The sequence below is a fragment of the Peromyscus eremicus genome, chromosome 6, assembly GCF_949786415.1.
Source record: "Peromyscus eremicus chromosome 6, PerEre_H2_v1, whole genome shotgun sequence".
NCBI classification, from domain to species: Eukaryota; Metazoa; Chordata; class Mammalia; order Rodentia; family Cricetidae; genus Peromyscus; species Peromyscus eremicus.
In genome coordinates, this window is record NC_081421.1 from 81,763,870 (window position 1) to 81,791,322 (window position 27,453).

Here is a 27,453-nt window from a genome sequence, read left to right on the forward strand (position 1 = left end):
ACGTGTTCTCTGCTTATACAGATTGCGTTTTTAACCAACCACACGGTTTTCCCAACAGTAAGTCTATATAGCAGTATTATGTAAAGAGACAAACAGCCCAAAGCATGCTAAAAGTAGTTTATTTCTTATTTCCCCCACTGGCTCTGCCTAAAAATATACTGAATATAGTTTTCTTAAAGAAACTAGAATTTTATGACTTTATGACTATTTTTCATCTTCTTTACATAGGACATTTACATTATTTTCAATAAACAATGCAATTCACTATATTCAAGGGTAAGTGTAAAAAAGTCATTGTCAATTAGATCCTTAAAAAATGACCTCAGTAAGAGGACTGAATTCTAATGTAGGGTTCATTTAAATTCCTAGTTTACAAATGCTAGTCAAGGAATCTAACAGGTAAGTTTGCTGGAGCACCGACAGGACATTCTGCCCTGAAACAAACGTCTACAAGAATGTCAGTCCCTGAGCACTTCAGCATTTATACCCTAAAAATACGGTACCCACAGTGCTGTAGTTTCCTCCTCAGGAAGAAGGCTGAGTTTCCCTGCAGTCTTCCGAAGGGAACTAGTCGTCTTTAGTAGGAAATACCACAGCATCTAGTGGTTTGCTAGTTACTTTCCTGAATGCCTAAATTCCAACAAAGCATTATTTTGCAAAAGTTCCTTTAGTCCAAACTCGGTGTCTCTGTTTGGATCTCTCTGCAAAAGAACTCTTTGTTCATCCATTCTTTTAGCTTGAGAGCGTAAAATGAGGCTAAAAAAGTCTTCATCGGGGACGGTTGGCCCCTTTGTGGCAGCAGGTGGTGGAGCACATCTTTGATCGTCTAATCTGGACCCCTGAAGACGGAGAGAAATGAAAACATAATGACCAGGGAGGACAGTGCCAAGCTGTAGTAAGCCTGTCAGTCACGAGCTAGATCTGTAAGCGTTTCTTGTGGCCTGTGGGGTGTTTACCCAACCACCCCCACAGTTCCCCAGAGTTTTCTTGAGTGCGAGCAGCAGGAAATATTAGATAGAAGGATTTATTGCGGAGAATATCGCGGAGATAAACAGATAGAAAATAAAGGATAGCCTCGAGAGGGCCTGGAACCTATTCCAACGGGCCCCGACTGTCTCTGCCCCAGGGTTTTTATAGAGATGCCAAGGGGTGGAGCAAAAGACCTCCTCCCCCAGCACAGGCAAGTGCAGACCATCTCAGACACCTGCACTCAGGCCCGTGGTCTAATCATCCTCTATGTGGACCTGCTGGGTAAAGCCACGAGGAACCCGAGAACGGGCTCCCACAGGTCCCCCTTTCTTAATATATAAAAAAATAACTATAATGGCTTACAGCAATCTCCATAGCTGTTACACCTCCCAGTATGGGAGTAGAGGATGATATAGATGGCATTTCTCTTTGGAATTAGGTCCAGTCTTAGCTGCCTCAAGCCCTTTCTACGCCAAAAACTCTTAAGGCAACTACAAACTTAAAGAATCCCTTAGCTTCATCATTACCATTAACAGGTTAACATAAACATTGCTATACATAGCCACAATTCTGTCTTACAACTCAAAGCAAACTCTTAACAGAACCATTTGAATTAGCATATATGGTGCTATATATAGTTAACAATTTTCTCCGTCTTACAACTTTAACTCAATCATTTGAATTTTCTTGTTAACAGAACATAGGAAAAACTTCGATGTATTCACATCAAACTTAAATATTTCCTTAACTCCACAAAACCAGGGTGCATTAATATCAATAGGGTTCTGCAAACATAATTCAATCTCATAGCTCCTCCTTTTCTTTATAATTTTTTAAAGAAAACCTCAAACCTAGTTAGAAGAGACTCATACAATTCCTACAAACCCATATTGAAAAGCAGTCTTCTCAATCTAACCATTAACACTTTGAAAACTTAGCAAAACATCCAAAAGCAGTTTCTTAATAAAACTCTTTATACTTTAAAAGTAGTCTCTTAATATACCCCATTTGCATTTTTTACTAACAATAACATGACATTAATCCACTCAACTTTTGAAATTAGACTAAGAAATATTAACTCTCCCCCTTTTCTTTATAATTTAAGCAAAATCTCAAGCCTAGTTAGAAAACCCAAACTTCTGTTTAAACAGTTCCGTTTGTAACACAAACCAGTTCCATAAGTAATTCCATTTTACATAAACAGTTCCACAAAACAATTCATGAATCACCAGTTAATAAAGCATATATGCATACACAAAACTGCATCTTGATTCTAGGTAGAAATAAATTTCTTCATTTAAACAGTTCCATTTTTAACCCAATTCCAGCAAACAGTTCTAGGTCATTACTATGAATAAACTCAAAATTGTCCCATTGCAATGAAATCTCTACTGTTCATTTCATTTCTTAAGTCCCAAAATTCAAATGATAAATTCTGGTATGAGTCTTCCAAATATGAAGAAATCCATAACCAAAATTTTTGTAGTTTTATCTCATTTTAAGTTCAAAAAGTTCAAACAAGAAATAAATTCTGGTATCAGGCTTTCACACTTCAAAATATGAAGAGATGGTTTTCAACCAAAACTTTTTGCCGTTAACAATTTTACTTCAAACAAGCGTCTCTGCAACTTTTGTTCTCACAGACAGAGACCTTTTTAGGTACAGTAGTATTCTAAACCGCACCGTTTTTGATGTTAGCTCAGGTTTTTCTGTGTTGCGTTGATTTTCCATGAGTCTCAGCTGCGGATGCCTTGTGCTAGTTCTGGCGTCCACCATTCTTAGCTTCTTAGCGGCTTCTGGAGCTTTTGAAAAACCGCTCAGACTGCCTGCTTTGCAGTCTGCTAGGACACTAACTTCTGTATGTCTCAGGTTCTTTCACCATATACATTAAGAATAGACTCACACTTAACATTTACACTTTACAAACTCACATATAACCTTTTGCCTTGCAAAGCATTTAGACTCACATTCAACATCTACATTTTACAAACTACATATAACGTATTAACATCTACTTATTTATACTCCTTAAGGAAACTATAGAACTACTTTAGCAAATATATTTCTTATTACTTATATATTTCTTATATTCATTCCATCTTATTCTTATTTAAACTTACATTTACAGCTAACATCTTTACTTCTTACAAGCTTATCACTACATGTCTTAAGACTACCTTAGATACTTCTTGCAAGCTTATATTCTTAAAGGATCTATAGATCTATTTTACAAACTTATATAGGGCTACCATTAGCATATATTTAACTTAGCAAACACCTAAAGATTTTTTAACACAGATCTAACAAGAGAATTTTTATAAACTTACATATCTTATTTTCATCTTTTTCTATTTCTTACTCTTAATTATTATCACTATCTCTATTAGAAAGATTCTTAACTAGACAGGAAGTACATATATCATTGCTAACGTTTAGAGTTTATAGTCAGCTTTGTTATAAAACACTGGGATTTAGTGAGTGTTGTTATAGAATTGTGATAGTTGTAGCTAGGGGACTGTAACCTTCCCAGGATGATGCCACACTCCAAAGTTGCTAGTTCTCTCAGCCGTTCCGGACCGGCAGAGATGCACTGTCAGCGGTAGACGGTTTTTAACTAGAGGCTGTCCCTTCACCCAAATTCATAATAGTTCCCCTAAGTACTTCAATTCAGACAAACGTTTCTATTACAGCAGTACTCTTGGTTTGTTCTACGGAAAAACTTCACTTCACACTGAGGGTGAAATTACCATATTTAGCTGCTGTAAGGTCTTTGCCAAATACCGCACAGCTATTAGGTGATATAAAGTATTTTTCTAAAGGAGTTAGTAAAGCCACAAGTGGCACTGCTCCGAACTGTATTTAGTATTTTCTCTTCATTAGCTTTAACTCCTGTTATTAGCAGCTGTAATATTTAGCATTGATTTCTTATAAGGAACTTTCAGGTGAAGCAACTCTTTTGTAAGACAGCTTTTATGAAGTTTGTTTCCATCTATAAAGCAGTCATTTCTTTGAATGCCTGTTTCTTATCCCCTTAATTAGATTTGCAAAGGAATTACTCATTGCAGGCAGTTTGTTCAAAAGGTAAATAACTTTTAATTTCACATAAGTTTCTTCATATCTAAGACAACGTTCAGTGTATAAACTGCTCTCTCTTGCTTTCTTAAGGATTTTAAAGTGGCTTGTTTGCTCTTAAAGGTAGCTTTTTGTCATCCAATTACCATAAAAACTTTGCACAGCTATTAGGGTAAATAAGGCATTTTACCAACAGAGCCCCAAACCGCGAAGCACCTAGTTCCATATCCTTTCAATTTTTCATTGGAACTGACACTTAAACTCTTAGACGATTTTCCTCCTTATTCTTTTAAAAGCTGTATTTTAAGTTTACCATGAACGTATTTTCGAGCTGACAAAAGTGTTTCAGGGCAATGTCGCCATCTTTAGTGGAAAAACTACCTTTCCCAGAATGCATTTCCCTTATATCAGTCCATAATAATATCAGTCCCTTATAAGGGAAATGATATAAAGAAATGATATATCAGTCATTCCCCATAGTTCTTTTTGGGTCTGAGAGTCAACTGGTTCTTTTTTACCAGACTTGCTTACAAATTCTTGCCCGGGAGGTTTGAACAAAGTTTTTTGCTTTTGCAACGGGAGATTTGAACAAGCATTTTACATTTTCAATTATGGGACATTGGGAGGTTTCTGGTCTCTCCTCAGCTGGCTTTAACAGGTGTCTCTCCTTTAATTGACACTGGCCCCCAAATCAGAACTGCACCTGCCTCGTTAGCGCGCATTGAGGTGGGCAATTTCTGATAGCAACTTTCCTCGGGGCTTGTGTTTGTCTTAGCCAGTCAGTGAAAAACAAGATCATTTACAACAGCTATTCCATAGCTCTTTCAGAGAGATTTTCTCCCACTGATCTATCTCATTTTGCTTGTTCCTTCCTTCCCCGGATGCAGAGCTTCAAGTATCTGCGGCTTTGTACCTCTGCTAGCTGCCCTTGGAAGTAGGGGCTTTTTTTTCTGCCCCCGAATCTGCCTCAAATTCTAGCAGCTTTTTCAGGTCATATTTTTCTGGGGAGGATTATGTCCCTTCTGTTTCTTCGGAGTCTTTTTCCCAGACAGTTCCCAGTTTGGTCTCAGTTTATCCCCTCTACCCCAGAAACAGTTTCCGACACTACAGTGGCGGCTTTCCCTGCTACTGAAGGTAGGGGCTTTTTGTCCGTTTGTTTTCTGGGTCTGTGTGGTTTGCGTACAGACTGAAAATCTAACAAGGGAGGTTTTTGCCATTTCTAAACCCCCATTAGCACAGGTGTTTTGCCTCATCAGGCCTTCACCTGGCCCAGTCCCCCAGTGGGTTGTGTTTGCTTGTCTGGGTGCTAAAGGACAGAGCTTATTCCAGAGGCAATCACCCCTCAGGGCTACACTCCCTCATCTCAGGGGAGTCAGTTGAAACAAAGCTTAGTTCTGTTCTGCCCTGGCTGGGCTCTTTCCCCAGACAGCGTTCTGACTCAGCAGCACAACTGCTTCAGACACAGTTCAGCTTTTCTGTTTTCCCAGAAAGGTCCTTACTCTGATAGGAAAGCTTTTTTCAGATTTCTTTTTGCAGCTGTGGACCTATCAACCTGGGACTTGTAGGAAAGTGGACAACTGTGCCGTTCCCACTGGCTTTAGTTTTGTTCATTGGCAATCTTCCCCTGGGTCCTGCACCTTCCTGCCTCAGCTCTGTGCCCCAGAAAGTTTACCACTGCAGGAACCCTAGTATCCCCGAAATGCACTCCAATTCAGAGACACTGACAAGTCGCCTCTGGGTTTTTGGTCAGAAGTGAGGATACAATGCTTCAGGGGATCTTTGCATTAGGAAGATTAGGAGCACCTTTTCATTCTGAAACGCTCACTCAAACAAAACCCTTGATGCCTCAGCACGGCTATAACTGAAAAGCTTGGCTTTTTTGCTTTTCTCAGGTAAAGTTTCCTGCCCTTTGGGGCTCTCCATAGCTCTTTACCCACACTCTCCCAAGCATTTCCCTCAGGGTACTCTGACCCACTGTCTTTTACTAGCTTGAAGAGACACAGCTTACAAGAGGTTTTTAGGAACTTGTCCCTGCCTCCTGCATTGCAGGGACAATTTTTAAGGCTTGAAAAACAGAACTTAGAGGTTTTGCTGTCTTAAGAGGTTTGTTGTTTTTCCCTTAGAGCTAATCACAGGTGGTCCCCATACTAATATCTTCAGGTGATTCTAATTTTTGTCCTTCTGAGAGAAAGTTAAAGGCTTTAGTTTTTAAGTTTAAGAGAGCTTTTAGTTTGAGAAAGATTAAGACTTTTTAGAGAGTTTTTTTTTCCCCAAATTTTCCAAGAAAAGCTTTATAGTTTGAGAAAGATTTTTTCCCCAGGAGAAAGACCAACTTTTCCCAAAATTTCCCAACTTTAAACTTTTTGGCTTTTTACACCCCCATTTTTGCCTCAGGGAGAAATCACTTTCTCCTTCTGCTTGGACTTTACATTTCAGCTGTCCCCAGGACAAAAGCTTCCATAGGAAAAACTTTTTCTTCCCCATAAGCTCAAAGAGCTTTTTTACTACCCAAAAAGCCCAAAGAGATTTTTTTCCCAGTTTGCATTCATAACCCCCCAAAGTTAGAAAATTGAGTTTTTCTGTCTAGTTGCCTTACTTATTTTTTCCTACACAATCTTACACTTCTAAGTTTTTCCTACACTATTTTACTACCCTATGCCTTATACTTATTTTTCACAGATAGAAATTGAGAAAGGGATAGAAGATAGAAAATTTTGACAGAAGAGAATTTCGCTGCAGCATCGGACATCCTTCCAGTCCGCTTTCCTTTTCTCTCGAGGATAAAACCCCTGCCTCTCAATATATATAAAAAATATATATTTTCCATAACACCGGCATGCCTCATCCACTGGCAGGGCTGAACTCAGCACTTTCGCCAAAAACTCTGTAATAAAACTATTATTTTCCTTTATCTTTAGTCCCTATTACTTTGTCTTTAGTCCCTGTTCATTTGTCTTTAGTCCCCCCTTTATTTTCTTTAGTCCCTTTTTTTTTTCTTTTTTCTTTAGTCCCTGTTCATGGCGCCATTCTGTGGGGTGTTTACCCAACCACCCCCACAGTTCCCCAGAGTTTTCTTGAGTGCGAGCAGCAGGAAATATTAGATAGAAGGATTTATTGCGGAGAATATCGCGGAGATAAACAGATAGAAAATAAAGGATAGCCTCGAGAGGGCCTGGAACCTATTCCAACGGGCCCCGACTGTCTCTGCCCCAGGGTTTTTATAGAGACACCAAGGGGTGGAGCAAAAGACCTCCTCCCCCAGCACAGGCAAGTGCAGACCATCTCAGACACCTGCACTTAGGCCCGTGGTCTAATCATCCTCTATGTGGACCTGCTGGGTAAAGCCACGAGGAACCCGAGAACGGGCTCCCACAGTGGCCTTTTTCAGAAACTTGGTAGATGAGAATATATAGATAGTATTAGGTAGAAATCGTAAGTCTGTCATTCCATCACAGTTGGTCACAAGCCATCTGACACTGAAATGCAAGGGCAACTCTCCAAGTATGAGCTGTCAGTAATAACTGCCCAGTCATTACAGGGTTTGTGTATAACGTTTCTAGAGTAACCTTCGCCAGGGCCCAACAAACTATAATCACTAGATTACACTGTGGAAGCTCTGTGCACAAATAGTCTAAAGTGGCAATCCAGAAGGGGTTTCCTAACTGACTGTACACAAAACAGATGTTCCCCAGTCACTCTCCATCCTGTCACCCGCTGCCCTTCATCCTTTACCCCTCTTCACAGCAAGGACCACTGTCTGCCTCTGGCACAGTGTACACACTTGCCTTCTCTCTTCCCACTAAAATGCAGGACCCTGCAAAAGCAAGAGCATCCTTGAAATCTCAAATTGCACTTGTAACATCAGTGGTGTTCAATGGTGTTCTGAATGTAGGCAAGTAAGTAACAATGGCCTGATCCACAGTGAGCCCTTCACAAGGATTTGAACACTGCCAAAGCAGCCTAAGCTCGTCTACAGATGGAACGAACGTGTGTGGACACTCACCTGACACTTCACGAGGATGTCGAAGAAGTCTTCGTCAGGCTCCTTCTTGTCATTTGTCATCAGGCGCTCAAGTACAGACTGGTTGTTGGCTTTTGTCAGACGGAGCCCTGGCAAATTACTGAAACTGGCCCTCTGGTCATCCAGACGGCGGCTCTGTGAGCTGGCAAGAAGATCTAAAAACTCATCTGTGTTGGGGGACACCACAGGGACTGACGGTGCTGAGGACGGGTGGGCAAGAAAAACACGGGACTGTTACGTGCTGAACACCTGTATGCACACTGCTCTTCTCCACCTTGCTCTCCTGCAGCGCACAGTCACTCCTGTGACCTTTCCCAGCAGGGTGGGAAGGGTGGGTTCCCAAGTGCTTCAATGTCCTCAGATCTCTCTTCCTTTTTTCATGTAGTCCTCACCCAAAAATAACTGAGGTATGGGGCTGGATTTCAGAAGGTGAACAAATGGTGGTGTTCTTTCCTTATATAGTTTCATCTAATGTCTCTTGTTTTGTTTCCTCCCATGTCTGGATGGGAATCATTTAGTGAACTAAAGAGTTAAAAGACCGGCCAATTTCTCCCCCCCGCCCCCCCACACACCCCAGGGTTTCTATATGTAGCCCAGGCTGGCCTCCAACTCAGAGATTTGCCTTCCTCTGCCTCCCAAGTGCTGGGACCAAAGGTGTACACCACCACCACCACCCGGTTGAGACTGGCCAATCTTAGTCTATGGTAGAAGTCATCTTTTAGTAGAGAAATATAACAATATAAGAATATAAGCAATGTGTTTTAGACTTCTAAATTACAGATGGAATGTATGCCTTATTATTTGTACGTAATATATAACTAACTACCTTGTATGTGTGTGTGGTGCTGCAGATGAAGGGCGGGCCTACTATTTGCTAGACAAATGCTCTACCGCTGGGCAGTGGCCTTTTTCTCTTGAGTCAGGGTTTCCCTATCTAATCGCCCTGCTGGCTTTGAATTCACTTTAATACTCCTGTCTCAGTGCCACGTGCTAGGATTATGGGATCTTTTACTGAAAGGACAGCACCAAAGACAACGATTAAAACGGGAAAAGCAGGCACGATGGTCGTCTGTGATCCCCGCACTTGGGAGGGAAGCAGGAGGATCAGGAATTCAAAGCCAGCCTTGGCTGTGCCTCAGAGGAACAAGATGAACTGAACTTGAGGGAGCGGTGAAGATGGCTTACCTTTCGTCACCTTGGGGGTGGAAGAGGAAGCTGCTGTGGCTGCTGTGCGACAGTGCTCCTGTAAGGAGCACCTCTGGTCATCCATCCTGTTGCTTTGAAACCGCCTCAGTAAGTCAAAGAACCCTTCATCGCCCACAGTGTCTGCACTGATTTTCTAAAACAAAGAAGATGTAGTATGCTTAATGATTCCTCCTTTATCCTTAGGTCATCTGTGAACATCATGATGTAATCAATGCAAAAGGGAAAGATTAAAAACAAGAATTCAGTGGCAATGTTGGTAATAAAATGCCCCATACTGACCCCATAAGAATCACTTTTAGTTCCTGTATTTCTTAGGCCAAAGTAATATATCTAAAGCTTGGCTTGGACATCACAACTATGATCCTAGCTTCTTACAAACTGAGGCAGGAGGAGCACAAAGTTCAAGGCCAAGTCTGGCTAACTTGGTGAGTGTCCCAAATAAAACTTTGCAGAAGTCCTGGAGATGTAGCTGTAGCTCAGTGGTAGATTACACAGCTTGTTTGAGGCCCTAGATTTAATCTCCACTGCAAGAAAAAAAAACACCTCAGTCTCCAGAGGAATGCTAGAGATGTGCAGTCATGTCAATTGGTGGTGGGGATACATCTGAGAAATGCAGACCTAGGTGAGTGTAGGAACCCACTATATGCCTAGGCTACGTGATACAGTGTAGACTGCCCGTGTGCATGTGGTCTTATCAGAATGAAATGTCACCGTGCTGCTGTATTAGCAACACAGGCACCCCAGGCTCAGTGACTCCGCAACAGAATTTAATTAGTTTTTGTAAACTAACAGGAAAAGCATAGATATTTTCCTAACACAACAATCTCCAAGGTTTTTCCCCATATGGGAACACCAGTGCTAGGGGTCCAATGCATAAACCCTCAGGAAACCCTCCCTCCCCCTCCAAAGTCCTTTTATTAAAGATTGAAGACCCGGAAAAAAACTTCAAGTAAGTGTTTGAGGGAAGAAGGGGGCCTTTTACTCGGAGTGCTCCAAACCTGAATGGTGCATATAATGTCTAATACAAGCAACTGATTTTCCTAAGTATTACACTAACAACAAACTTACAGTACACACAAAACGTTACAGGTCTAAGAAGGGAGTAAGTAAATGAGCTAAAGTCTCATGCATCTGTATTGGCTCTTCTAAAAATGAACAGGTACTTGCATGTTGGAGATGCTTTATATTGATAAATACAGTTCTAAAGGTTTATAGGACAATGGACTGAAAGGTAGAGGTGGGTTCCACCACATCTAGTGCTGTAAAACTAATTCATTAAAAATTAAAGCCGGGCGGTGGTGGTGCACGCCTTTAATGCCAGCACTCGGGAGGCAGAGGCAGGTGGATCTTTGTGAGTTCAAGGCCAACCTGGGCTACAGAGTAAGATCCAGGACAGGTACCAAAACTACACAGAGAAACCCTGTCTCAAAAAACAAACCAAAAAAAAACCCCCAAAAAGCAAAAAAAACCCCGAATATCTGAATCAGTTTGTTCTGACTTCAAATGTTTGTCTTACTAACAACAGTACAATAGTACTTTTGCAACAGTCACTTAAAATAGTAATAATCGCTGTCCAAACAATGGAGGAGTTTACTATGACCAGAGCAGGTCCCAGCTGAGAACTAGAGAAGACTGAGAGAGACATTCTTTGACTAGTACGTATTTTAGCCGTTTATCCCAGTCTGGTGTGAGTACAGGAAAACTAAGAATTACAACTGGACACTTAGGATATAACTGACTAATACCTTGGGAGGGTCTGGACCGCGGTGGTCCAGGGAGTTGCTGGCGTCCTGAAGCACTTTAGCGGTGGAGCTGCTTTTGTACTTCTTCCCCTTTAGTCTGTTGACAAACAGGAGCTTTGCAGAAGGTTTGGCGAGCAGAGGCTTCTGCTTAGCGAGAATCTCGCTGTTCCAGTTTGGTACCTATAGATGGTAAGTGGAAAGCAAGGCATAAAAAACGCCACCTTTACAGTTACTCTCAGTGTGGGAGAATCAGATCCTTGGGTGGCTTTTTGTTGTTACTGTGTTTTGCTTTTAGACAAAGGGTCTCATTATGTAGCAGTACTGGAACTCACTTTGGCCCTGTGAGCCTTCTGCCTCAGATTCACAAATATCATTTAATGAATCCATTCAACAAATTCAACAGCATGTATCAAATGCAGACTGAATGCTTTTATGAACATAAGAGTAAGAAAATGAAATTTACCCAAATTAAAAATACATTTTGAATGGTCAGAGAAGAAGACAAAGTAGTATTCTGGATGTAAATTACATAAAAGTTACAGCCAGAAACTTGTGAGTATATGTAGAACTTTTAATTAAAAATTAGTATCTAAAGTTTATATGATATAAATAATTTGTTGATAAAACTAGTGATTTCACTAATATGAAATAAATTCTCAGTAGACAAAAATCACACACATACCCCCCTTCTCTCTCATACACCCGATGGTAATTTTTTTTTAAATAACTGATTCCTCTAGGGGGTAGAGTGGGAGAGTAGGGTGAGAAGGGGAAGGGAGGGGAACTGTGACTGGTATTTAAAATGAAAAAAATTTTTAATTAAAAAAAAGCTGATCCCTCTAGAACTACCTTTAAATTATATTTATTGACTGTGTGTATGTCACAGCACACATGGAGAGGACACAGGACACTTGCGGGAGTCTGTCCCTAGGCTGTAAGGCTGAGTGGCAAGCAACTTTACCCAAGGAGCCATCTCACAGGCCCACATTTTGAAACATCTTGTTCAAATTTTAAAAAATCTTAGATCTGGACTTTTGGAGGCTAGTTATGTGAAGAGTATCAATATTTTAAAAACCATATGCTAGTTTTAACAGAAGAGCATTTAAGGGAATGCAAAGACGAACTTTAGTTTTCACACACGTTGCCCACGCTGGCCTCAGCCTGCTCTGTGCTAAGGTTACAGGTGCGTGCTACCATGCCCAGCTGAAAGATGTTCTTCACGCATGACTGCTTGTTAGAAAACAGCATCTATAATATTCAAATGAATATTGGACAATTATTAATATCTGAGGTTACTATTGGGATGGGAGATTACTGATTCTTTTGATTTCTTCTAATTTTCTAAAGTTGCTATAATGAATCTATTTTATAAGAAAGTACTTTATTATCCTGCGGAGGAGGAGGAGAAAGGAGTGTAGGAGCCAGAGGGGTCAAGGACACCACAGGAAGGCTCACACAGTCAACTAACTCGGGCTCGCAGAGACCGAACCGACAACCAGAGCCTGCATGAGACTGACCTAGGCACTCTGCATACATGTTACAGTTGTGTAGCTTGGTCCTCTGTGGCACTCCTGACAGTGGGAACAGGGGCTGTCTCCCAATCTTTTACTGGATTTTGGGACCCTACTCCTCATACTGGGTCACCTTGCCCAGCCTTACATGGGGTGGGAAAAGCTTCATGGGGCGGGGGAAATGGTCCTGCAGCACAAGTACTTACTGCTTTGAGTCTCAGAACCATGAAAAAAAAAAAGTCAGTTATCCCAGAGCTCCCCATGGAGGAGGGGGAGGAGGGTGAACACACACATGAAAATCAGCCAGAAGCTTGTGGGCTGGCTAGCCTGGGCTACTCTGTGCAGGAGAGAGAGGGAGGGAAAGAGGGCGGAGTAGGGGAGACACTGTCTCAGAAAGCAAGGTGGGGGCTGGTAAGGTGGCTCAGCAGGTACCGCCCCTTGCTGCCAAGGCTAATGACCTGAGTTTGATCCCGGGACCACACATGATGGAGGTACAAGTCGTCTTCCGACTTCTACTGATGCACCCGCTGGCACACACAAATGTTCTATTAAAAGGTGGAAGAACAAGGTGTTCCCTGACTTCCACACGTGTAGCCTGGGGACACACAAGCACATACCTGTTCACACACACACACACACACACACACACACACACACACACACACACACAGCTCTGCAATGACGTTGCTATGTAATTGAATGACAAGAAGTATTGTTATTGCTTTTAATCTACCTGATATCCTTTCAATTAAAAACTTTTTTTTTAACAAGACAAAATGTTCAAACAGTTTAAAATAGCCTGTAAAATATTTCTAGCCTATCCCAGGCACTGTGTAGAAGCAGCTACTGTAACCTTTGCTACACGCACCTACAAAGAATATATATGCACTTATCTCTATTAGCACACAGCAGCATGCTCTTCTCATTCCTTCTGCACTGGACCTTTTCTGGTTCTAGTTAAAAGCACCTCTCTAAGTGATCTCGACATAGGACAAGCCTGACCTCTTTCACGTGGAAGTTACTGGAATACGGTTACAGTTCATGGAAATTTAAACATAGACCTGCCAACCTTTTCTGGTGTTAACTTCATAAGTTCCATGTTTTCCATACTGTGTCTTCGTCCCAGCTTGGAGCGTGCACCTTTGTGAAAAAAACAAATTCGTTCAAGTAACCCAGGGAGCCCTTCACACCCCCTCATGATTCCATTCTAACATCCAACTCACAAGTCCCCGTGCAACGAGCACGAACATCTAAAAAGAGTAGATATTTTCCACACTGCATAAAAATAGACAGTCCCTCTACACCGCTCTGATGTCAGAAGCCACATGTTGGTTGCAAGCTAACCACTGGCTACTAACATTACCCCTTGATTTAGAAAAGGCATTTTGTAATGAATGGTTTATACTCTCTACATAGCCTCAAAGAAACCCACATACATTGTGGTCTAAGTGAATAAAATCATGGGAAAGCTGTAGGCCTTCAATTTTGAGAGAATTAAAAATAACACCCCAGTTCCACACAGTTTTCCCCAAATTTCCTACTTCCAGACAGGTTCACTGCCAGTCATGAGACAAGTCAAATAAAAGCAAAGTGTCGCAAAAACATCTTTTGATCATATTGTTAAATATTAAGTACAGAATTTCTATAACCAAACAATCCTTTAAAAATTCAGCAGTATTTTTTTAAAAATTTATGTGTATGGGTGTCTTGTCTGCATGTATGTCTGCACCACGTGCATGTCTGGTACCCCAAAAGTCCAGAAAAGGGGTGTCTGGTTCCCCTGGAACTACAGATGGAGTTACAGATGGTGGTGAGCCACCTCGTGGATGCTGGGAACTGAACCTAGGTCCTCTGATAGAGCAGCCAGCCCTCTTAATCATGGAGCCATCTCTCCAGCCCCTAAGCAGCATTTTTTTAAAGGATAATATACCTGGACATGGCATGGCATGTTAGCCTCACTCAGATGGCTGAGTATGGAGGATCAAAATTCAAAGCCAGTCTACACAACAAGACCTTGTTTAAAACAAACAAACAAACAAACAAACAAACAAACAAACCAACCAACCAACCAACCAACCAACCCACTACCAAGAACAAAAGGGCATAATATAAAGCACAGCTGATACCTCACACCTGGCTTTAAAATACGAACAACACAGACATCTGTCTGGGTAAGCCCCCTGTACATACATTTGCCATTGCATTCTTTCTTCCCCGGGGCTAGAGATCCACCCGAGGCCTTGCGCATGCTTCCTAAGCACCCTAGCACTGAGCCACACCCTTCCACAGACCTTTTGTTTTTGTTTTTCTGGAGACAGTTTCTCTATGTAGACCAGGCTGGCCTCAAACTCAAGAGATCCGCCTGCCTCTGCCTCCTGAGTGCTGGGATTTAAGGCGTGCGCCACCACCCAGCAAGCCATATTAAAAGCATTCTTATGAAAATTTCAACTTAGAATGGGCTCATGGTAGAGAGTGTAACCCCTTCAAAAGATGGGGAAAACTGTAAGTATTCATGTTTCCTAGTGGGAAGACTTAATTACTGACCTAGTTTCTTTATGATCTGTTATGTTTCTAGAAACTGGTATTTCTTCTAGGTTTTGAAACAGATTGTTCTAAAATTATACTAAACCTTTCATTTTCAATCTGTACATCTAGTTTGCATGCCCCCTCCTCTTTTTCAATTTCTCTTTATGAAAAATAATCTTGTAGATTTGCTCACCTTTTCAGAACCAAACTTTAAAGAAAATCTCCATTGCATTTTGTCTTAATACACATATATATTCACATACAAAAGATAAAAAAATTCTTTTAAATACAAATTTTGCTAAAGAACCAATATAAGTCACATGCCACAAGAATTGAAATACAGAGGCGTGAGGAGATGGTTCAGTGCATTTATTGTTTATGCAGAGGGACCTGAACTCAGTTCCCACATCCACATGGCCACATGGTGGCTCACAACCATCTGTAACTCCAGTTCCAGGGCCCCAGTGTCCTTCCTCTTCTGGAGTCCTCAGTCACCAGGCACACACGTGGGCACATACACACGTGCAGGCAAAACATCCAAACACATAAAATAAAAATTTTAATTGAAATACAATATTTTCACTGTAACTTCTAAGTTATATTTAGTCTTATTTAAGAAGTCCTTCCTCAATCTATACGTTACTTAGAAGTATGCTTTTAAGTTTTCAAATAGATGCTCTGTTACTGTGTGTGTGTGTGTGTGTGTGTGTGTGTGTGTGTGTGTGTAATAGTACGTGGGGCTTGGTGCTTGTGCATACTATGGGCACGTGTTCTATCACTAAGCCACATCACAATCCTCTTTAGTTTTTAGGCTGGCATCACTGAGTTGCCCAGCTTGGCCTTGGACTGCCTTCTCAGTGGTGGGAATTACAGGCGTGTGTCACTAGGTCCAGACTTCTATGCTACTTTCTCGATACTAATTTCCAACTTAATTGTCCTGTGTTGAGGACAGGCTATCTATGAGATACAGATCCTCTGAAATTTTTATTTGCTTTATTGGGTTAGCTTTATGGTTAAATTTTGACTACAGGCTGTGAAGTGATCGGCATTTCTATCTCATAAAATCCGTGTTTTTCATTTCTTAAAGATTTTAATTTCATGTGTCTGCATATGTGTTCTGTATGTACCTGTGAGTGCAGGTACCCTAAGAGGCCAGAAGAGGGCGCTACATGTCATGTGGGTGCTGGGAATGGAACCAGGGTCCTCTGGAAGAACAGCCAGTGCTTTAACTGCTGAGCCATTTCCAGCCCCAAGAACTTTTCTCCCATTCTAAAAGGTTCTATTGAAGGCACTGAACTAGAACATGGAGTAGAAGGAAAAAGGATAAAATCTGTTCCAATGATAGATGGGGAACAGCGAGGGAGGGGAAGAGAGGGTAGAGGAGGTTCAGGGACCTAGCCCCGGGCATTGCAGAGGTACTGGATGCAGGATGGGAGAGAGGAGAGAGCGCTGTGCGTGGACAGCCAGGGTGTGTAACCTGAAGTGCAGAGGAGGAACTCAGCGGGAGTGATCAGCTGTAGGAAATACTGCCCAGAAAGCAAGCAAAAGCAAACGACCTTGAAAACCCGGGGAGTGTATTTGGTAAAACACAGGTCCCCAGTGACCTCGACAGGAGGTGTTAGCTGCCCTGATGCTCCAGTGAATGGGTTCTGGTGACATGAGGAGGTGAAGGAAACACTAGCATGGGTCTGTAGCTACAGGGGCTCATAAGGACACACATGACAATTTTAAAAGATGAGAATTCTTACAATGTACCGATTTACAAGTTAAACACAGGAAAACTTTATCCAATTAAAATGACCAATTACCAAGCACAATTGCAATTTATTACACATCCCACACTTTAGGCTCTCTTATGAACTGCTCTTTGGATATCCTAAGGTTATCATATCAGTACAGATCTGCTGTTATTTTCCTCTCTAAGTTTAGAGGGAAACTCCAACGACAAAGCTAACTGTTTTCACTGGCTTTCAAGTTTGAAATATTCATGCCAATGTTCTTCAGACCAAGAATTTCTTTTTTCACTTTTGTGTATGGGTGTTTTGCCTGCACATATGTCTGTGTGCCACTTTTTTGCCTGGTGCTGAGGGCCAGAGCAGGGCATCAGATCCCCTGGAACTAGGGTGACAGTTGTGAGCTGCCATGTCAGTGCTGGGACTCAAACCCAGGTCCTCTGGAAAAGCAGCAAGCGCTCTTAACCACTGAGCCATCTCTCCAGCCCTCACTGTGAGTGTAAGCTTAGGAACATATATATTTTTTAAACTACATTTATTTATTTATTTATTTATTTATTTATTTATTTATTTATTTATTTATTGTTGAGGGTGGGGTATGCATGTGCCATAGTACTCATGGAGGTCACAGGACAACTTTAGGAGTTGGTTTCTGGGGCTTGAACTCTGGTCATAAGGCCTGTCAGCGAATACTTTACCCATTGAACCATGTCTGTGGCTCATGGAACCAAATGTATTTCAGAGTCACACACAGGTAGAAGATTTCCTGAGGTTTTTGATTTAAAGAGAGAGACAACCATCCCAAGCTGTTTCATCAGAAGCAAAATGAGGGAGAAAAAGAACTCACTAAAAACCAGATATATTATAAATATACTTGAAATATGAAGGGATAGATAAAATGTTTTCATTCTAGCATCTTCATACTTATAGATTTCTGAAATAACCTACAGGTTAATTTAACAGCATCTGAGTATTTTTTTAACCAAAGAAACTGATTATACCTTCAGCATTCCTATGTTCCCAGTAAGAATTACAAAATGCTGTGCTCCGTGTTTATGGGTTAACTGAACTGTCTGAGACACACAGAAGGTGGGATGGAGAAGTTCTCTTCTGTCACACTCTGAGGTCAGCAGACACACTCATTAGCAGTTTAAAAGAGCCTTTCTTTTCCCAAATGCGAAGTAGATCGTCCGCGTAAGAACCACAGGTTTTAAAGCTGCTACTTACCATGTAAGCTGCCATCGAGTTCAATGTTTTCAGACATCATGGAAGTGTTTGTGCTGTAGCTCAGACCAAGAACCATCTGCAGGTCTGAGAGATTCAGACGCGCTGTCAGTTCGCCGCTTTTGTCCCCAACCTATAACCATGAGGGTTTCCATGTTAGAGCGACACCGACAAGTGGTCAACATCGGTTCACAGTGTGTGTGTGTGTGTGTGTGTGTGTGTGTGTGTGTGTGTGTGTGTGTGAACAACTCCCAAGGTATCTATTTCCATTCCAATTTCACATACGAGGGAAATGAAGCTCAGAAAAGGTATCTAAGCTCAAATGGCCATTGGGTGTAATAAGAGACAGACCTTGGTTCTCAATATCAACTTTTTCTTTAAAAACCACGATATTTCTCTACATGGGAACGAGGGTAAGGAGATGGAGTATTTTGGTCACATCCTATTCCCACATGCCTCAGCTCATCTTATTGTCCCCCCAGATCAGGGCAACACAGTCCTCTATGTGCTCACACAGCTATATAAATGCTCTGGAAAAACACACTACTCCACCACTGATTTGTAAAAGACAACGGGATGGGCAGTGATTTCTTTAGCTTCATACCTCTCTGGAAATTTCCAAGTGCTTTTCGGCAAAATGCATTGCTTGATCATGATTTCCTAGAGCTGTGTATGCATTTCCTAAACTCCAACATGCTCTTCCTTCGCCAATTCTAAAATATAATTCAAAATTGACATGCAGTGATCTGAAATGAGGCCCTTGTACAGAATAAATGCAACCAAGCGATAATTAAAGGTTTTTAAAGCATGCTTTGGATTTACTTAACCTTTCAGATACAGCAATGAGGGGTCTACACAGAGAGATGGGAATACTCAGTACCACACTCAAAGTCAAATATTAAAACATGGAAACAGTCTTTAAAAATATGCAGTAGCGGGGCTGGAGAGATGGCTCAGAGGTTAAGAGCACTGACTGCTCTTCCAGAGGTCCTGAGTTCAATTCCCAGCAACTACATGGTGGCTCACAACCATCTGTAATGAGATCAGGCGCCCTCTTCTGTGTACATAATAAATAAATAAATCTTTAAAAAAAATATGCAGTAGCCAGACCTTGAATCCCAATACTTGGGAGGCAGAGGCAAAAAGCTGGAATTCAGCAATGCACCTGCAGTTACCTTAACTCAGGAACGGTGTGACGTACCTATCTTTGAGCTCCTGAGCAATTGCTAAGTGCTTCAGATGGTAATCGATGGCCTTCTCGTAGTCCTGAAGCAGAGTGTACGTGTTCCCAAGGCTGTAGCAAGACTGAGCTTCCACGGCTCTGTCTTTAAGCTGCCGAGCCAGCAACAGCGTCTTCCTAAGAGAAGGAATTCACACAATGCCCATTGTTAATTTTGGTTCTAAGAATCATAACACTGACGTTTTCCATCTAGGTTGCTTTCTGCTGCCTTTTAAAAAAGTCTGTTTGAGAGTTCAATATATTTTCCCATTATTCTAGAAAAAGTGAAAAGATGTTTTGAAGTGTAAAAAAAATGGATTCAGACTTTGAGTCCTAATAGCTCCCCAAAATACAGGAGTGCCGAAGCATGAGATCCAATGCCTCTAGAGAGCAGAAATACCTCAGATATTTAGAAGATCTCTCCCTTTGTGCTGGCAATAACCCACATGTCCATGGAACGGCTGTCTTGTGTGTGTGTGTGTGTGCATGCGCATCACGTGGAGGCCCAGAGTTGATATCAGTCTGCTGTCTTCCTTGTTGTTCTCTGGGTTTTGAGTCAGGGTCTCTCACTGACCTGCCAGGCTGGCTGCCCAGCAAGCCTGAGGATCTTTCTGTCTCTGCATCTCTACTCCCAGCACTTGGGATGACAGGTAACACCACTGTGCCCACCTCTTCAGGTGGGGGCTGGCCCCTCAAGTCCTCATATTTGTGCAGCAAGTACCTTACCAGCGAAGCCATCTCCCTGACTCCAGCATCTGTCTGGAATCCTACTGTCACCTTTCCCTTCTGTCAACATTTCTAGTGTCCTGGGAAAGTCCTTAGATGTAGGCTTATCGTCACTGATTCATACAAAATGCCAATCTCTTCATTTACCCTTCCCCAAACTCTACCTAACACATGCAGTACTGTCAGCAAGAAGTTAGCGTAAGAGGTTAGAACACGGGCCTGGAACAGCACTGTCTGATTCAGACCCTACCTCTGCTAGCTATGTGTTCTAGGGCAAGCTACTCAAGCCCTCTATCGGTTTTCTCATACATATAATGGATGGGAGAAGTACCTGACGAGGCTTCTGGAAGGTGGAGATGAGTCAGTATGTATATAAACTGTGTCGGTGCTTAAACCTACAGATGTCTTTGGATTTAATAATCTAAATGACCCTTTTCCATGATTTCTGCCAATAGCACAATTACTTCCTACCACCCATAACTACTCAAAAATTAAAATATGGTAATAAGACGGGTCTTTTCAAGAACCTAAATTAGAAGTTCTATACATAATGATGCTAACTCCAGAGCCGCCGCCCTGAGAGGTTTCCTGCTTACTCTAACGGACAGGTCCTCACGGGCATTTTTGAGACTTCAGGAACTGCCTTCAGACCCCACAGTATAACTGTTTCTGGTCCACCATTATTCTTTGTATAGCTGATTTATAAATGATCAGAAATCTTTCCAGAACCAAATTCAATCATTTAGTTCTGTTTGCCAAGGCACCGCTTTGTATCCTGCAAAGTATGGGCCACATACTTTAACATGGGCCTGAAGACAGTTCTAAAGGTGAGTTCCAAAAGTCCCACTAACCTGTGTCTCTGGAACATAGGTTAAATTTCTGAGTTCTAGCCTGCTTGCTGCAAGGGAGCAAGCCATAACAGTGAACTCATACAAAAATCCACCAACCAATTTGTAACACAACTTTTCAATATTTAGCACAGGCACAACATTTAATAATAAAGACTTTTCTGTATTCTTGGTTTTAAATTATATGAAACTTGACAGTTAAAATAAATATGTATATCATACTCATCACATGACATATTAGGAGGAAATTTCCTATCTAGTTAATTCAGTGGTTCTCAACTTGTGGGTCATGACCCCTTTGGAGGTTGAATGACCATTTCACAGGGACTGCATATATCCTGCATATCAGATATTTACATTATGACTCATAACAGTAGCACAATTACAGTTATGAAATAGCAATGAAAAAATTTTATAGTTAGAGGTCACCACAGCAATGAGGAACTATATTAAAGGGTCACAGCGTTAGGAAGGTTGAGAAACAATGAGCTAATCAATAATCAACCAATAAATATTAACCACGGGTAGACGTTTAAACAAAGACAGCACCATTTAATGTTGGTGGACCAAAGCAATTCAGTTTTTCTTTTCTCTGTTTTTTAGACAGGTTTCACCGTGTACCTCAGACTGGCCTAAAACTCACTTTGTTGACCAGGTGGGCATCAAATTCAGAGAGCTCCGCCTGCCTACACCTCCTGAGTGCTGGGATTAAGGGTGTGTGCCACACACCCCAATTTTTGCTTGTGAAGTAACAAATATAGAGAAAGTTTTTTAAGGGAAAGGTACTCCTAAGGAAGGGCTGGATCAGTGACCCAGGAAAGGCATACACCAAGAGCCGGCACCATTTTTGTTGCTGTTTTGAAGACAAACTATCTGAATTCTGAATACAGGAACCTCTGAAGTGTCAGCGCAAATCAAGTCCTGTGCTCTTGGTTCAGTCTGAGTCAGTGTTCGAAGCACACTAAGTGGAGAAAACCCTCAAGAGTCTAAAGGGACAGAGCAGACGACCTGAAGCAGGTTAGACCCACCACCCTCTGTTTGCAGGACACTGATGGGCTAGAGGGGTCCTGCCTGACACAGAAGCCCAAATGGGCAATGCTGCAGGCAGAGGAACAGAGCCTCAGCGTTGGCAGAGTCGATGCTGGACAGAAGGGAGGGAAACCTTTTGCTAAGGGGTGGGGTAAGAGGGAAAATTCCGTGATCACTGGTGGAGACTAAGACCTACTTTTTTTTCCTTAACTTCAGTACTCTTCAGACAAGACCTAGTTTTGTTACCAAACTTTCTTTTGCCCTCTCTTACAACTCATAATTGGGTGAGATAAAGCACATACCCACACACACCCTACATGCTGAACAGGTTTATGAAGGACTTTAGAAATTTAGAACTTTAAACAAAACATTTTAAAGATAAAAAGTAATAAAAAAAAACACTAAGGAAGTCATAGTGCTGCTGTTGTAGTAGGTAAAGGCTACATTTGATGATGCAGGCCTGTGATGACAGCACTCAGGAGGTGGAGACAGGAGGATTGCAAATTCAAGGCCACCAGGTGAGACTCCCATAAAAAAATAACACTTGAGTGCGATGTTTCCCGAGCTGTGTACTGACCGGGTAAGTTAACACATCCTGTCACCCAGTTCTCACAACACCCCCAGTGAAACCAGCCAGGTCTCACCCCCAAAGCCCAATGTGCTCTTACAGGATGCACAGTTACTCGTTTTACATTTATCCACGAAGGTATCTGACTGACCGGTAGTATTCGGAAGCGGTTTCGAATTCACCCAGGAATATGTATGCATTTCCCAGGTTGCTGTATGCTCTCCTTTCAGCCGCTTTATCTCCAAACTCTTTTGCGATAAGGAGACGCTGGAACAGAAAAACTTCATCAGACACAGAGAACCAAAGACCGTCCAATCGCAGCCCTCCACCCTGACGGAGGAAACGCTCTGGCCCCGAGGCCTGCTGTTTACCTGCTCGTGAGCTATAACTGCATCCCTGAAGTTGCCAAGGAGGTAGTGTGTGTTGCCGAGATTCCCAAAGGCTCGCCCTTGGGCTGCTCGGTCACCGAGAGCAGTTACTAACGACAGGTTTTCCCTAATGATGACAAAAGTGGAGACACTGTTAAGTTTAGGTGAAAGTTCTTAGTTGACTGACAGACAGAATTCCTCTTTTTCACAGCTGGGGATTTAAACCCGGGGCCTAGTGCATGCCAGGCAAGTGCTGGCCACTGAGCTATACTCCCAGCCCCAGAGTTAATTCTTTGTATCAGAAAAAAAGTCAGCATATAGTTAGAGTGGCAAAATCTTAAAGGTACATTCTGAGGTAGGGCAGTAATGAAAAAGCTGGAATTCTTTACTCACTGGAACATCTGGTCTTTATTCAGAGCCAGCAAGAGATGATCTTGGAGCCCCATAGCTAGGCAATTGTACTGGCCAAACACGAAATTTACCCCAAACTAAGCATTGCTATTTCTGGCTTCCACCACTAAGGGGCACTGGTCTGCAGGTTAAGCGAAACTGCAGGTCTCCGGCACTCCGTACCATTTAAACAACTGTTTCCAAAGGCTAGTTTTCCCCTTAGCCTATCATTTTTTCAGCTGTTGTTTTAGGTTTTCGGTTTTGTTAAAGACAGGATCTCACTACACCATCCTGGAATTCAGAATGTGGACTTTCAAACTGGTAGGGCCGGCGTGGGCTACCGCAGTCAGTTGGCTAGCTCATGATTCCTACATCTTTTTTGTTTGTTGTTGTTTTCCACGAGGGTTTCTCTGTGCAGCCCTGGATGCCCTGGAACTCACTCTGTAGACTAGGCTGGCCTTGAACTCACAGCGATCTACCTGCGTCTGCCTCCAGAGTGCTGGGACTAAAGGGGTGCGCCACCACTGCCCGGCTATTTCTCCATCTTTGACAAACTTGGAAACCTACTACTGAGTTAAGAACACCCTGGAGGCACCCAGGCCCGCAGGACCACACCGTCTGTACTCACTCATAGAGATCCACGGCTGCCTGCAAGGCATTTCTCACTTCTTCTGGAAACTCTCCTACATCCTGGGGACCAGGGCAACCAAAACTTTTCCCTTTGGCATGATACACATTTCCAAGATTGTAGAGTGCTCTCGCTTCTCCCACCTAGATGGAGACGTCAACAAAGCTTACATTCTAAAACCAGAGGCCAGGGGCTGCACTGCTTATCTCATGATTTATTTAATGTGTTAGTACTGTGTGTGTGTGTGCATGATGTGTGTGGCGGTACGTGTACCCCAGGGCACATGTGGAGACCAGAGCTCACTCCTCCCACCCGTCTGCAGGTTTCCGGGATTGAAGTCAGGTCACCAGGCTTGCACAGCAAGGGCCCTTACCCACTGAGCCATCTTGCCAGTCCCCATATGTTTATAACATCCTCAATATTACTGTCAAGGGAAAGAAGTATCCCCAGTGCCATCCACAGAGAGTCAAATACATGATTTTACTCACAAAGAAGGATCTTTTGCTATTTGCTTTTTCTATTAAAAAAAAAATCTGTTTTCTCTTTTACTTTATAAACTATAGAAGTAGTATTGGAACACAAAACTATTTCAGTGAAATAACCATCATCTGGCCTCCCATCTTTATTACCTTGTCATTAAGCTCTCTGGAGATATCCAGGTGTCGCTGGCAACACACTACCGCTTCATCAAAATTCCCAAGCACTTTTAAGGTGTTTCCAAGATTGCCACTGGCTTTGGCCTCCCCGAGTTGATCTCCAATAGTCCTAGGACATAAATGTGAAAAGTGAATGATGTTAAAACTATCTTTAAATATTAAGATACAGATGGGCGGTGGTAGTGGTGGCGCACGCCTTTAATCCCAGCACTTGGGAGGCAGAGACAGGTGGATCTCTATGAGTTCAAGGCCAGCCTGGTCTACAGAGCGAGTTCCAGAACAGCCAGGGCTACACAGAGAAACCCTGTCTCAAAAAAACAACAAACAACAAACAAACAAACCTAAAAGAGAGAGAGAGAGACAGAGAGAGAGAGAGACAGAGAAGTCAAAGAACAGTTTTCCTAGAAGAGAAGAGGCACAGTTAAGACACAATTCATTAATCTTGAAACCCATTTTAAATAATAAAAAAACTTCTACAGTTAATTTTCATCCATTTGATTAAGCTCTAGGGCTGTTTCATTACTGTTCAACTAAACAGTTTTGCCTAAAAATTAGTTTTCAAAAGTAACGTCATTAAATTAGAAGTCATTAAATACACTGTTGGTTTTTTAAGTGAAGAAGTTTGTTTGTTTTTTAAGTAAGCTAATTTAGAGAGAGGGAGACTATAAGAAGCTGAAGTTACCTTGCAAGAGTCAGATCGTGGTGGTGGTACTCTAGGGCTTTGGCATAGTCATGCAGGTAGAAGTAAGCGTTGCCCAGCTGGCTGTAAATAGCACTGAGTGTCTTGAGGTCTTCAGTTCCAACTTGAACGGCAGCTTCAAAGAATGAGACGCCGGCGCGGCAGTCCCCCGATTTACACAGGCGCTCTCCTTCCAAGGCCAGCTCAAGGCAGGAAGCTTCCATTCTGCAAAATGATATGGGACAGACACTTGGAACATTACAGCCATATCGGTGATGAACTCCCAATAATGTATTCAGGCTTTTTTTTTTTTTTTTTTTTTGGTTTTCCGAGACAGGGTTTCTCTGTGTAGCCCAGGCTGGCCTCGAACTCACAGAGATCCGCCTGCCTCTGCCTCCCGAGTGCTGGGATTAAAGGCGTCGCCACCACCACCCTCCCAATAATGTAAACGTGGACTTTGTCGCTACTCTGGAGCAGACTGACGCTTGGTTGAATTACATACAAATTACTGATAAAAAGTAAATGCTTACTTGAAGCAACAGCTAATGTGCCTACTCAAATTTCTCTGAGCCTCAGGTCTCTGGGATTGGGTAGTTAAATATCTTTTATGGAGTTCATTATAAGTGGCCCCCCCAGAGTAACCCACTTTACTAGTGAGGCTATCTGAAGTAGTGTTTCCACCCACCGTCCATTATTCCATTTACCTTTCTCAGTCTCGTACACACACACACACACACACACACACACACACACACACACACACACACTCCTTTTCATTTCCTACCAGCACATAAGCAATTAGTGTAATTGAATAAAGGAACAAAATATCTTGATTACCAGAGAGCTAAAGATCAAGAAGCTTTCCTGGAAAGCAATTAATTTAGATGGAGATGGAGGACTTAGCTCACACAGCTGGTGAATGGAGGGCTTAGCTCGCACATCTCCAGGATGGAGGGCTTAGCTCATACAGCAGGGGGATGGAGGGCTTAGCTGGTACAGCACCTGCCTTGCAAGCAAAAGAACCTGATTTCATTCCCTAGACCCCTGTAAAAATGCCAGGCGCGGCACATGCTTGTCCCCCAGCACTGGAGAGGCAAGGGTCCACAGGCCTGCTGGTCAGCCAACCTGGCCTAGACGGTACCTCTAGAGTAGTGAGAAACTGTCAGAGGAGATGTATGCTCTTCCTGAGGATGACATGCCAGGCTGTCCTTAGAGCCATCCATTAAAATGGGTTTGTAAAAGTAGAACAGAAACCTGATGGAACTAGGGAAAGTATGGACTAAGATCAGCTAAGAGTCAACTGCACAGCTTCAAAGCAGACTCTTGAATTAGAATAGGCAGATTTACCCACAATCTGTAACGGGGGATTTTCAATTTTATACGCAGGTATCTTTCTCTTTAACAATTCAAAAGACTTAGCCAGTGTCTACTGCTTGTTCTATAGCAGTAACTTCCACATATGAACTTATAAAACCAATCCAAGTCCATGTAACCAAGGCTCTAACATGTTTCAACATTAGGTGAAATCCATTAGACACAGGAAGAACTAAGTACACAGAGAGATTAAATCAGTCTAATCAGAAACATAACCACCTATTTTTTTTAACAATTTACTTATTCTTTGACAATTTCACACAGATCTACAATGTACTTCACACCCCTGACCCTCTCTTACCCCTTCCTTGAATGCCAAACCATTCTTCTTCCCAACAAGGAGTCCTCTTAGCTTCCTGGGTGTAAGTGTAACACTTATGATGGGGTTGTGTGTGTAAGGGCGTTGATGCCCTACTGAATCTAGTTGGGTTGCTTGAATGAGCATGAGCAGGGGGTCATTCACTTAGCCGGGCAACTTACCTGTGGCTCCAACACTGGGAATATGACTCCCTGTCTCCTAGCAACTGTTAACTGTCCACAGCCCTTCAGGAAAAAGGGGAGGGGGGTCTCACAAGCCCCTCCCCCATCCATGATGGAATGGTGATGCCCCAGTCTTGTGCAGGCATTTAGTCAGCTGTTATTTGTAGATTTTTTTTTCCCTATTCTTGTGTCAGCTCACTATGTAGCCTATGCTGGCCTTGAACTGGAGATTCTCCTGCCTCAGTCTCTAGAGTGCTGGGATCACAGGCATGCACCACCACAGCAGCTTTTTACATTTTTTTATATGCAGGTTTGAAATTAATACAACTTTTCTTGTCTTTCACAAGTGAAAACTTCCCTTTACATGAAAACTGCTAGATGAGATATCTGAACTAGTTGTCTTTGTCTAAATCCCCCAACCAATGAATGCCTAAGAATTATCGAGGGGAAACATTTGGAAAAAAGAAAAAAGTGTGTGTATGTA

At 42.3% G+C, this 27,453-nt stretch overlaps 1 protein-coding gene across 3 annotated transcripts in view; it reads right to left on the reverse strand.

Annotated features, from left to right (window-relative positions):
- Positions 1–102: 102 nt before the first annotated feature.
- Positions 103–27,453, reverse strand: part of Gpsm2 (G protein signaling modulator 2) — a 48,148-nt gene continuing 20,797 nt past the window's right edge. For 2 of the 3 annotated variants that reach the window (XM_059266103.1, XM_059266105.1), the window contains 13 exons: positions 25,119–25,340; positions 24,410–24,545; positions 23,781–23,923; positions 22,766–22,889; positions 22,546–22,661; positions 19,206–19,361; positions 18,609–18,717; positions 18,008–18,137; positions 13,591–13,661; positions 11,014–11,190; positions 9,248–9,401; positions 8,045–8,262; positions 103–839 (listed from right to left, as the gene is read on the reverse strand). In XM_059266103.1, coding sequence (XP_059122086.1) covers positions 615–839; positions 8,045–8,262; positions 9,248–9,401; positions 11,014–11,190; positions 13,591–13,661; positions 18,008–18,137; positions 18,609–18,717; positions 19,206–19,361; positions 22,546–22,661; positions 22,766–22,889; positions 23,781–23,923; positions 24,410–24,545; positions 25,119–25,340 — 1,981 coding nt within the window. In that variant the 3' untranslated portion in view covers positions 103–614. Of the gene's footprint in view, positions 840–8,044; positions 8,263–9,247; positions 9,402–11,013; positions 11,191–13,590; positions 13,662–18,007; positions 18,138–18,608; positions 18,718–19,205; positions 19,362–22,545; positions 22,662–22,765; positions 22,890–23,780; positions 23,924–24,409; positions 24,546–25,118; positions 25,341–26,969; positions 27,027–27,453 lie in introns of those variants that run through there. The other variant, XM_059266104.1, reaches the window with a different exon arrangement.